This window comes from Corylus avellana, chromosome ca2 (genome assembly GCF_901000735.1).
Source record: "Corylus avellana chromosome ca2, CavTom2PMs-1.0".
In the NCBI taxonomy this organism is placed as follows: Eukaryota; Viridiplantae; Streptophyta; class Magnoliopsida; order Fagales; family Betulaceae; genus Corylus; species Corylus avellana.
The window spans coordinates 22,021,617-22,035,287 of NC_081542.1; the positions used below are offsets into that span (position 1 = coordinate 22,021,617).

A 13,671-nucleotide genomic window follows, 5' to 3' on the forward strand; every position below is an offset into this window, starting at 1 on the left:
AAAATATATTATTTTTAAATTAAAATTTTTCATTTTTTTAAAAAATCAATTTTTTTTTTTGAATTTATAGGTGTATTGTTGTCTTATTGAGAAATTTATAGGGGTATTTTTGTCTTATTGCTAATCTTGGAGGGAGACATTAATAATGTTGTGGTAGTTTGGATGAGACATTGTTATAATTGAAAGTTTAGGGGGGACATTGTCAATTGGGTGGTAGTTTGAGGGGGGTATGTGGATTTTACCCAATCTTTTAACTCTTACCAATTAAAAACTGTATTAACATTGTTTTTGTCCATAATCCATTAAATTAGTTACCCATTTGAGATTTGGATTTATCTATTAACTTTTATATTTCTTGAGCATTTTATTGTACATCTTGTTACTATTCTAACCATAAACAAGTGCAAGTTCACAATCAAGATTTAAGTTTCCTATACTGATTTAATTTTTCAAACGAAAAATAAATGAAAAAAAATGCAATTTTCAACACAAAATTAGTGCAAAGTAATTTGTTTTTATCTTAAACGTGGCTTAAACTCACTCTGTTTCCATCTCAGGGTTTTTTTTTTTTTTTCGTGTGATTTTCAATCTAGGTCTTTAATTTTTTTTTTCTTTCTTTATTTCTTCTAGTTTATACCTTAGTGTGTACCTAACCATTTTGGGAATTTTCTTAGGCTGTTGAATTACCACTTAGATGATAATAAATAAATAAATTTATGCCTCAGACCTTTTTTTTTTCCTAAGCTTATACCTCAACCCTTGCCCACAATACTTTCTAGCTTCGTCCCTACCCAAGGGCCAAATCTTTCTTTTTTTTTTTTTTTTTTTTTGGCCCTTGGGGGAGGTGGGTTCGGCTACCCCCAAGGGCCGGTCTGGGGTGGCCGAAGCCATCCCATGGTGTGGATTGGCCACCCACAAGGGGCAAAGCATTTTTTTTATTTGGTCCTTGCGAAGCCACTCCCAACCCCAACTATGGTGGCCAGTCACCCCCTATGGCAAAAATGGGGTGGCCAGCTACCCCTTAATTTTTTATTATTTTCTTTTAGTTTTTAATTATTTTAAAATATAAATAATATTTTATTATTATTTTTATTAATGGGACAAATGTCCCATTTATGGCCTCAGGATTTCTCTAGAGAGATATTACCCATTAACTGGATACTCTCCAATCCATTTTGGATTGGAGATGATCCAATCCCACAAGTTTCCGGTTGCAGAGGAAGCTTGATAACTGAAATTCTACAGCTATTATGGTAGAATACAAATCGATTGACTTCACAACCAAAATTATTGTGTTTGTTTTATTTAATATTTTGCTCGATCTCGTGAAATTGTAGATGGTTTGTTATTTTTATTTTTATTTATTTTTATCTTTTTTTAAATTGGTTTGTTAAATTTGAATATTTGGAAAAACATCTATTTCATCTTCTTCATCTTCTATTTTTTGTGTGTGTGTGTGTGTGTTATTTGGGCTCATCGGGCTTTTTTTTGTGAATGATTGTTACTTGTGTTCTTTTAAAATGAATATGATGCTACGTGACATTGTGGGATACAAAGATAAACAGCAAGAAGTAGGTGTTAAATATATTATTGAATATATTGGAGAGCAGAAGAAGGAGAGAAAGAAGAGAGAGCGGAAGCATATAATGGACTACATTGTATTAAGTCAGATAGATATGAAGGACTACAGAGACCTCTATTCATATAGAGGCTATGAGAGATAGACAAGTAACCTAATAGACTAAGAAAAGTTAAACCTAGTAGACTTAGAATACATAAGGAAATAAATAACCATAACATAATATTCTTAACATCTTCTCTCATACTCAAGGTGTAAGCTTGAGTTTGGGTAAAAGAAAGAGAAAGAAAGAGTTGAATTCGCCGAAAAAGCTGCTTGTGCCAAAAGTGTTGCCGAAGTAATGCCATAAAAGTTGCTAGAGACCGGTGGATTCTGCCTGAATTGAGCTATGCATTTAAGCTGGAGCTTGGTTCACTTGGTGGTAATTTGACTTTAAAACCATATACTAGTAATGAAATAGCTGGCATCGTCGGCTGAGCGGAGAGAAAACTGTCTCGCCTGGTCGGCTGAGCTAAGTTGAGAGAAAATGGCCGGTTGAAGGGGCTAATCATGCCTGAAACCCTTGGATTGTTGAAATGTCTGACCCAAAAAATTCTGATTAATAATAGATCAATGGCCTAGGAGAGGCTATAGTGACTGGTGATGGCTGCAATTGAGAAGGCATAAGTGGGTTGGTTGAAAGGGGCTTCTTTGGCCCGAAAACCCATGGACCGAAGGAAAGATTAGTCTGACCTAAGAGTGCCCACTGCAAGAAGATTGAACCTGGTTGAATTGCACCGAAAAAGGTTGTGGAACCGAATTGAACAATACATAAACCGACTTGAACTGCATAAAACAAATGCCTAAATTTGGAGAAAATCTTGTTTTCTACCATATAGAGATGCCGAAAGCAAAAATTGACCACAAATTTGAAATAAGGACAAAAAGTTGAGTGGGAAACACTAGGCTGGTCAACTTTGTGTTCGGTTAAAGTCAACGGTCAACTCTGAAGGAAGTCAAAATCAATGAAGAAAAACTCAAGTCTGACAAGGTGTTGATGTGGCCGATTTGTTGATGTGGCAAATATGCTGAAGTCGTGGTATTGGATGATGTGGCGCTAGGGTTGACGTGGCACGATGAGATGATGACACGTGTTAGCAGAGAAGAGCACCAGAGCTTATGGCGCGTGTACGACACGCGCTTTCAGGCATCGGAGCAACAGCGCATGGATCCCAGGCGTAGAGAATTCTACCTGAGCGTGGAGGCACGCGAAGGGTCGTTTGGTGGCACGCTTGATGGATATGGGATGACCGGCGGCTGATCTGTAGAGTGGTGTCGCAACCAAGGTGATCGTAGGAATGCAGCGGTGCGTGGATAGAATGCCAGCAGTCTTGGGCGATGCATCTACGCGCTTGACTGCGTCGTTGGCGGAGCTCTCAATGGGTCTAGGCTCGTCTGGCCTTGATTTGTCTATTTGCGCTGTTATCGATGTGATCGGTGCTTTGTGGAGGCACGTAACATAATGGACAGATTCGCAGGCGTGTCTTCCTGACGTGTGGACTGCTATAGCGGCATGTGGAGACACGTGGAGTGACGGACATAACCTTCTGGAGGTGCGTGAGGGCGCGTGGAAGCTTGGACGCTCCAGCTCTCTTCGGTTTTGGACTTGGCAGCGTTTGATCTGTCGATTGGAGTGGAGCGTGTAGCTCTGTCACAACTGTGGCGCAGCGTAAAGGCAATTGCCGATGCGAGGAACCCTTGGAGGCGTGTGGAGGCACGTTTACTAACGAGCATAGCCTTCTAATGCCGCGTGAAAGCTTGGGTGCTTCAGATCTCTTGGATCTGTATTTGGCAGCGTCTGATATGTCGTATAAGGAGAAGCATGTAGCTCCTGGAGGTGCGTGGAGGCGTCTTTACTGACGGCAAAACCTTTTGGTGGCGCGTGTGAGCGCGTAGAAGCTTGGACACGTCAAATCTCTTTGGATCTGTATTTGGTGGCGTCTAATATGTTGTCTGAGGATGAGTGTGTAGCTCCGAAAAGGGCAACGGCGGCGCAGACAGAAATTGGCGGAGGCGCATGGTAGCTAATAGTCCACATATCTGTAGATCTGTGCCTCGCAAGCATGAATCTGGGATAAACTTTCATAGATGAGGCCGTGATGAAGGGGTGGAAGAGATTTTGAGCGGAAAACCGTTTGGTGGCTACAGATTGAGCTGCTCCGGATCTATAGGCTGGCACGATTTTGAGACTATGGATGGCATAAATTTTGGCGGCGCTTGACGTAGGACGATGAGACTGAAATTCGTCAAAGGGAAAACGCCAAAAAAGATGTTTATTGACAGCCAAAGAAAAGCGGATCTAATACTATGTTAAATATATTGGAGAGCGGAAGAAGGTGAGAGAGAAGAGAGAACAGAAGCATATAATGGACTAAATTAATGTATTGAGTCTGAGAGATATGAAGGACTACAGAGACCTCTATTTATATAAAAGCTATAAGTAATAGGCAAGTAACCTAATAGACTAAGTAAAGGTAAACCTAGTAGATTTAGAATACATAAAAAAAAAAAAATAACTCTAATATAATATTCTTAACATGGATAAATATTACTTAGATTTTGAGTTTATCAAAGATCTAACAATTCTTGTCAAAATGTTAGAGTCTATATAGGGTTTCAAGGAAAATATTGAAGAAACTCAACTCTGGCGCTTCTTATTGATAAAAACTGAATAATAATGATAATTTATGTTTTGGAGGCTATAAGCATGTATTTATAGCCTCAAACTCCTAACTATAGCAGTAAAAGGAGTTTAAGTCGATTTTGACATCTACACAGGCCGTTCAAACGAAACATACCTCTGTTTAGATGATCACTAGATAACTGAATTTAAAGTACATAAAACAACTGGACATTTGGATGGAACATATCTCCGTTCAGACGGTCACAACAAAAAACTAAAACTAAGTAAGAAAACTAAAACATAACATAAGAGCGTTCAAACGGGTTGCAAATAGACCTCGGGTTTTACTATGGTGACTTCCTGGAAGTGTCCCATTCGTTAGACCATTCAGATGGCTAGCGAACGGAGGCTTCTATGGCTGCTTCAACAATTCCCCTTCGCGAGCTTGTACCTTGTGTTGTCACCCCTGGTTGGTACAGTCTTTTGAAGACCCTTTATCCTCACATCTGCCCCACTTCCCTTTATGGAATCTCTAGCTTTTTGGTCAACATCAAATCATTGTTGCTTTTGGGTTAAGCCAATCATTTTTTTTTTTTTTTTTTTTTTTAAATTTCTTTATTTATTTCTATACAAAAGAATCAGCTGCTACTTCTTACCTTATTTATTTATTTATTTTTTTCATTTTTAAGGAATCATCATTTTATTTTATTGCTTTTGCGATATTAGATGCTAGTTATATTAGTAATGCTAGAAAAAAGACCATATTTTTTAAATTGATGTGATTTTTAAAATCATTATAGAATTTATGATAAATAATTATTGGATTTGATCTAATAATTGTTTTAAAAGCCACTATAGAGGACAACATGGATCTTCCATCTAATACTTTTTTTTTTTTTTTTTTGGGGAACAGATAGATCTTTCCATCTAATACTACTCGATCTAGTTACATATACGATATTGGCACACTCTGGCTCCCTCTCCTAATATTCTTATATTTTTAGAGTAGAGATATTCTTACTTCCTTGATTAAGCCATTACTCTTGAATGAGCATCCCAGAATAAAAAACATCATTTAATCTTGTCAATAATTCTAACGTACGATGTTGTTTAATTTGGCTGTTGGCAAATGGTATGTCCGATCCCGTGGGACTAAGCCAAATATGTTTTATACCGCCACAGTTGTAAACCTGAATTGTGCCCGACTCTTTATATATACTAACAACTAAACTAAAAAGTTGTATCAAAATGAACCAATTTGAATTCAATTTCTATCATTTGGACATAACGAATCAAACTCGTACATTTTCACCAGTTTGAAGACTGCAAATCAGCATCTATATAAAGAAGGTGAGAGACGAGAAATTCGTTCTGAAAGTAGAAAATAGAAAGTTGCTGTAACCAGGCTCTTTTTAGAACGGAGGGCCACCTCAAGCTCAATCCTCTATCTATTCCATTGAATAAGCAGCAGAATTTCTTTCCTGTAGTTGTTGTTGATGCTGATATATATGAAGTGGAGAAGTAAATGTCACTTTTGACTGCACTTTGGAGAACCTTCACTTCTAGAGTGGGCCGCAACAGTGGAACCGCTTCATATTAATCATTTCCTTTTTAATTTTTTAATTTTTTTTTTATTTTACATTTACGCATTTTTAGCTTTCCTTAATTAAACAAAACAAAAAGAATCTAATAAAAACTCTATATTTTGCCACAAAAGTTCATGTGGCAAGATGCCACATCATCTTTTTGTTTGAGAAATGCCTGACCTCATTAAAAAGTTCATCTTTTAGCAATTTTAATCCTAGGTGGCATGACCCATTTTAAAATTAATAGATTTTAAACAATAAATTAATAGATTTAAGAAAAATGGGTCATGCCACTTAAGATTAAAATGGCCAAAAGATGAACTTTTTAATGAACCCAAGCATTTCTCTTTTTGTTTTGTCTTTTTCCCTTCACAAAAAAATAGTATGGCATCTTGCCACGTGAACTTTTATGGGCAAAATATGAAGTTTTTATTAGATTTTAGTATTTCTCATTTCGAAACTATCCTACTGATGTGGCAGCCCTTGAAGATGCGTTGGGCAAACTTTGTTGGCCCTATGATGTTGATCCAGTATTCTTAATCATATGGTTTGGAGATTATTAGGTATTCTTAAGAGAAATGATAGGGGCACCAAATTTTTTTACTAAGAGAGCCTTGCCAAATTGATGTGTAACTCATTTATCGTAGAGGAATAAAACAATTCATTAAGAAAGATGTGACAGATACCAATGAATGAGTTACACATCAGTTTGGTAAGACTCTCTTGGTAAAAAATTTGGTACCCCTAGCATTTCTCTATTATTAATAAATTATAAATCTGTTGAATTTTTTTTTTAAAAAAAATAAGACCGAATCCTCAATTATTCTAAACTATTTGTGTTTGGAACAGAATTTTCCTTCAAATTAGGTTTGGAGGAAAACTCTATCCGTTTGGGTTTGAACAGTTTTCGACATGGTGGGGATTGGGCGTTCTTCGAGGCATTCTAGATCTGCAATATGTCGTCGGGCAATCCAAATAGCTGCAAAAGAATAAAAGCATCAAAAGATCCGCCAGCGTCTATGCCAAGGAAACTCCGATGCGTAAGTCAGTTTTCAGGAGAAAGATATGCTTCAACAGACAATAATCCAATATATTCAATGTGGACAAACTGAGCTCTTTTTCGTATTCTCTAGTACTATGATAATTGAAGATCTTTTTATACCTTGTGTAAGGCCTATTTATAAGCTGGAGAGTTGAGGTCGACTTTGGACTAGTTCTTCTTATTTGATTTGATTTGGGAGTCCTGAGAGGTGCAATTGGATTTGGGCTCCTACTCCAATTTAGATTTTGAGTAAGACTTCTTGACCCATATTATTCCAATAAAGTCCCACTTGGATTGTATCTTCTGCTATTTAATTAATAACTCTGTGCGCCTTTCATTGGCCCTAAGGCCCCAAATCTGATGGGTTTGTAGTATAATTTTATTCCCAACAATTTGAATGGTAAAAGATATTTTTGAATACAAAAAAAGAAAAATGTTAGGGTTTTTCATGATGTCCTCTTAATATATGATTTGAGTATATGGCTTTATTTATAGAGCTATAAGGTGATTTCAAATACAAAACAAAAACCTTGAATTAAGAGTAATTAATTACAAAACAAATCCCCATTAATCAAAATGATTTCTATCCTTAACAATATTGATGCTCTATGTTGAGGAATATTTACGGGAGATTGTTTCAAAATGATGAACTGTACAAGTTTTTATTTATTTTATTTTATTTTTTGACATGTCTACACGAAAGGGAGAGAAATAGGGATGAAGATTCAAACTAGTGACTTTCATTTCACGAGATGTGATTTATAACCGATTGAGCTACCATTTGAGGATAAGATGAAGTGTCTCATTTACTTAAATATCATATGCTTGTCTGGATAAAATAATTTCCTTATTTCACTCAATGAGTCTTCGATTTAACTTCATCATTTTTTTTTCTACCAGCAGGATGACTCAAGCTACTGCCCATGGGTGTTGGACTGCACGACAGTTGTCCCGTTGCTTTCTACCAATTACGTTTAGTACGTTATATATCTTCTCAAAAGAGTTTATCCTAAGCAGTTGCTGATATGGAGTATTTAAGGCATGTTATTTTTTATTTTTTTAACAATATCTGTTCATTGATATAACAATCAAATGGGGCGAAATGCTCCCTCAGTACAATGTCAAAGGCTGGGTGGGAGGTGGCCAGTGGTGACGTAGCGGAAGAGACTAAGGTAATTAGTCAAAGAGCAGTAACTTTGATTTTGTAAAGAAAAGAGTGTCTTACCTAAAAAATTAAAACAAGCCCGCAAGCTAAAAGAAAAATAAAACTCCGCAGAGCATTTGAGAGAGAATTCTCTAATTTGATAATAATTCAATGAGTAAGTTCTACATAATAAGTTAGCCTATTTATAGAAGAAAAATCCTTGTAATAAAGTAAACCTATTTCTAATAGAGAAAGTAAATCTAATCCTAATAGGAAAGTAAACATAATCTTAGCAGGAATGTAAACATAATTCTAATAGGGAAATGATCATAAAAATAAATAAATAAAAACTATTTATTTATTTTTTTCTTTCTTTAGTGAGGACCACACATCCTGCATAGGGGGGGGTGCATGTCATGTTGGGTCTGGTGTAAGAAAGTAGATATATTTTCGAAAGATTTCGAGCTGAGAACCTTGACAAATCCGGCAAGAGACACAATAGAGATGGTGGAAAACCGGTGTTAACTTTGGCGAGGGGTTTGATATGTGGGATAGGGCTTCAAAAAATGCGGATAACACTTCCAATGAACCAAAGTAGGGCCTCAAAAGAGGCGAATAGGAAGACCTCCAAAAAGGCGTGCAGTGGAAGGGGTGAAAGGAAGAAGGGAGTAGAAGCAAGGGGGAGAAGGAGGGATCAGTCAAAGCTCCCTCCTTCCATGGCGTCTAAGATCTCACTCTTGTTTATTTTTTTCTTTGCATGTTATTGTCATACAGATATTCTGCATTTGGACAAATACATGTGTTTCCAATTATGACCAATAAGATACAAGTTTCTGACTTTGGAGAAAAAAAAAAAAAAACACGGCCCATAGTACGGGTTATAGGCGAGTTGATATCAACAGACAAATCTATTGTTATATTATTATACCGGTTTTGTTTCTTGGGCAAAAAATATATCGATTTTTCTGGCTTCTTGTTTCTAATTGTGCGTAGGCTCCTACAAAATGGGCATTACTCGATCTGTAATGAATTTTATGTGAAGTTTGATATGATTGGTGACTTTATTTGTAAATTAATATACTTGATAATGTATTTTCTTTCTTTTCTTTCTTTTTTGGTCTTTTTTTAATGACATGTTGATATTTTATATATCAAAGCTCATGATCGTTAAAAAAATTTTTGCGTAGCTGACTCGTTGGTCGGTCATTAAAAAAAGAAAAAAAGAAACTACTAACAAATTACAATGTGTCCATCAATGACATATCGGAGCCAGTTATCTTTCAAAGCCGGCCTCTTGGGTCCACTAAAGCTTATAATTTGTAAACTGACCAGCTGAGATATTGTAATTTAATACTAGAAGAACATTCAAGAAGTTCCTTTCCATAATACCCCACCAAATGATTTTGTGTGAGCTTTGGTCAATTATGATCGAGCCATGCATGTCGCATTCGCTTTTTTTATTTCTAAAACTTTGTAATGTATTATTAAATAATGCATGTGATGCATTAATCTTTTAAGATTAGTTTAACGACCCAAATAATTAGGTTAATCTAAAAGATGCTCATCTTAATTGGACAGGTTCATCTAACGATTTAAGGGCAGTGAATACTACTTGATCGTTATCCTGTCGCGTTGACAAATTTTATTTCTAAAATTTTGTCATGTATTAATGCATGTGGTGCACTAATCTATTAAGATTAGTTTAACAACCCAAATAATTTCTGCAAGCCAGTTATAGGCATTTCAAGTTTCGTGAATCCATATACATTAATTATATATGCATGTACAACATAGTCATGAGTAAACTCAAATCCTAAGTACTAGGAATCCGATCCCCTTCTTGTCTGTCAAGGGACTTATTATAAGATTAGAATAATAAGTAAATATACGCAAGCAATAATGAATTTGTAATTCATGAAATACTATTGAATTTTGATTTAATTATGATTTTAAAAACTACATTATCATTGGAAATTAAAGTAGAAAAAAATCGTAGCTAGATATAGCATCACTCTAATCAAATTTTAAGAATTTCAAAGTTATTTTATGCTTTTTTTTAGGTCCACTATGGTCGTTGTCTTCTCTAATTGTTATCTTCTCTCTTTATGATTTATGTTTACATCTTTTAATTTTTTAGTTATCTTTACTCGCATGCGCTGTCAGAATGCATCACAGTTCAGTCCGGAGTTGGTATCAAAGCCTAGTTCCAGTGTAGCAGTTGGTGTAGTCGCAATCAACATGGACAGGTTCTAAATGAGAAAGTCCTTAACCACTAAAAAAAAAAAAAAGCCCACAGATTAGTAACCTTTTTAAAACGCCATTCGTCATTAAAAAAACGATATATATATAGTGTCGTTCGTTCCCGTAGTTTTTTTTTTTTTTTCCTGCCTTTAATACCAGTTTTGAAAATATAAAATTCCACGGTCTTTAAAAAAAGGCGAGAATTTTATACAAAGTCACGTTGTTTATCAAATAAGAAAAGTTAAATATGCAAGATAATTCTAAAACAGACGAGAATTATCGATCTCCAATATTTTAACGTCGTTTATTCAAAAAGACGTCAAATATTGAAGATAAATAGTAGCATTTTTATACATGGGATGAGAATTGTTTCTAATTTTTAACGTTGTTTTTAATAAACCACGTGTTTCTTTTTCCTAAGAAATTAGCGGCTTTTTTTTTTTAAAAAAAGCCATTAATTTATTTCCATATAAAAAGATTTGGGTATACTAGATCCACTATGTAGTATATACCCATTTTTTTTCTTCATCTGTTAATTAATCAAGCCAAATTGAGATCCACATATATTCTATTTCACAATTCATATACCATTAAATCCACAAATCAAATAAAACCCCTTCAACTACCAAAAAATTCATAATGTCGATCTCTCCAATGCTAGAAAAAGACAAAAATCATCCTAAATTTTTTAATTAATGGCATTTTCGTCATTAGGAGGACAATGTCAATTTGTTAGTAATTTAGAGTTGACATGCATTATCGCAAATAAAAGTTCGAGATGAATATTATCAATTAATTAGTAGTTTGAGAAAGACATGTCGGCTTTTTCCTATATATTAATTGTCAATATAACCTACACAATGTTCTCGAAACAATATAAAAACATAGTCATTGTCACTATTACACAGAGAAAATAAAACATAACATTAATCTGTCCAATTTTACTCTTAATACCTAGAAGATTGGCCGACTAAAGTGGCCAAAATATATCCAAGTAGCTCGCCAACTGTCATATCCCGTCCTCAAGTTCAGATTCACCCCCATACTAACCATATGAAAAGTTCAACTAATAACAAATACGGTCCAGTATCAATTTATTTCAAAGAAAAAAGCAAAGACATGCATCTGCAGCTCAAGCTGGCACAATAAACTTTACGTATATCATCATTGGTCCATCATAGAATGTTCACTTTAAAGTCCATATCTTTTCTTGTCGAATTATGAATCCTAAGAAAACACATACTTTCTTTTCTTCTTAAAATAATAATAATAATAATAATAATAATAATAATAATAATAAATCTACTTTTAAAGGCAGGTTGCAGAGTTATGACCGTACCGTGTTTGGCTACACAAAACTTGGAGACGCGATATGTGTCAAAAACAAATCTAAATATCAATATAAGGTCACATCCTTACGACTCTTCTCTCATAAATTCAAAAGCTTTGGTATAATAAGGTCTCTTGTGTGGTAAGCCAGTGAATCATTGGTCAGCCCATTTGGAAAATAAATAATGTCTTTAATTAAGGTGGTCTCGGTAGAGTTCCCTCAAGAAAACCTTAACCCATTCGAGTGTCTACAATCTAGTGAGTTCTTTCTTTAGGAATTCATCATCTAGATCCCAAATGTCGACTAACCAAAGTGAAATTATTAATAGTGAAAAATTTAATATGAATCAAGATGAAGTTAGAAAGGAATTTATAGGCCACAAGAATATATTCCTTAAGCACCCACTGGACAAAAATTTATAAAATTATCCTTTTTAACCGATTATACAATTAAAAATGTCGGAAGAACAATATCATTAAATAATGAGTACTATGAAATTTATTCCCTAAAGAAACAAAGAATGGACGTAAAAAAAGTATTCATTTTTACATATTATAAGTAAGTTTAACCAGGCAAGGATTAAGTACTAGTGTTTTGGTGTGTATATATATATATATATATATATATATATATATTAAAACTAGTTGGGACGACGTAAGCTATTTGGATATTTCTGAATTAGAGCCTTAGCAAGTACTTTTGCCAATCACCTTTAAGGGCAAATAATTGAAATCAATTGAAATCTTCTAATTGACTGCCATGCAAATATAATGGTGTTCTTTCAGGTTGAGTACCAAGTTGTACAGTTTTTGTAATGATTTAAATTTTAATGCATGTGATCATGCACTAATATTTTTAAGATTAGTTTATATATTAACAACCCAAATAAGTCTACAAGCCACTTGTAGGCATTTCAAGTAGAACAAAGTGATCTATGCCTTCTTGGCTGTCAAGGGACTTACAAGATTATAATAACAAATATAAAAAGTGCGGATGCAAATCAAGCCATTGCAACAGTCTGTGTGTTGCATGAAGTAGTGTATGAGTTCCATGATTTTGAAGAGGGATAATACTTTTTCTCAATAATAGATGGGCAGGAAGACCTCCTCGATCGGACTGAGGAGAAGCTTACCAAGAAGTAATTTAGAGTGCCTGCTGCCATAGTTTCTGACCCAGATAAATGATTTAGTGTGTATTTAAAGTATTAAATGACAAAGTGAACATTTATTTAAATAGAAGTTTATACAACAGTTTTATCGCCTCGACTTTTATATAAGTCACAAAGCAGAATTATCTTAATTCCATGTGGCACTACTATCTTTACATACACTCGCAGTGGAAGAAAAAATGTATAATTTTTTATTTTTTTTATTTTTACAAAACCATGCACAACTCACTCATTGTCACATAAAATAACATATTATAAATTAAAAATAATGTTATTACAACAACATAAGCTAATATTATATTCTTGTCATCAAATCAAAAGATTCCATAAGGGCCTTTATTCTCATAATTTAAAATATTGATCCAACATGAGTCGGTATTTCCAAACATGAGAGGCTTCTTGCAAGCTTCATCAACCAAAAGGTTAGGCAGCATAAGGGTTGTCATCTAACTTCTTGTCACCAACATTTGTAAAATTAACACAATTTCACACGAGAAATGTGTGAGTTTACCACTCAGTAAGTATAAAATATGTGTGATTTGAGCCCTCTATTTCACTTGGAAGCCTCTATATTGAATTTACTAAAGAACTATCTCACATAGAGTTTTCAAGAAAGTGTTTACTTTCTAACTTTTATAGTTGTTTTGTAAATCAAGCCTAGAGTTTTGTTAATACATACATACTTATAAAAATCCCAAATCGTTTCCTTAGATTTAATACATATCGAACCCCACATGTCATACTAGCTATATATGGAGCAGTAAAATAGTTTATAACAAGTTAATGAAAAAAAAAAAAAAACATAAAACAGGATATATCATGTCACATGCTTTATTCAAATAATAAATATAATATCAAATTCATTTATCGCATTCCACATTTCAATGTTCATTTTTCATTTCATGTTTTGCATATGTCA

General features: G+C 34.4%; 1 protein-coding gene across 1 annotated transcript in view; it reads left to right on the plus strand.

Moving 5' to 3' along the window:
• Positions 1–2,879, plus strand: part of LOC132169324 (ankyrin repeat-containing protein ITN1-like) — a 6,013-nt gene extending 3,134 nt beyond the window's left edge. The window contains exon 5 of the mRNA XM_059580377.1: positions 2,653–2,879. Coding sequence (XP_059436360.1) covers positions 2,653–2,879 — 227 coding nt within the window. The remainder of the gene's footprint in view (positions 1–2,652) is intronic.
• The last annotated feature ends 10,792 nt before the right edge of the window (positions 2,880–13,671 follow it).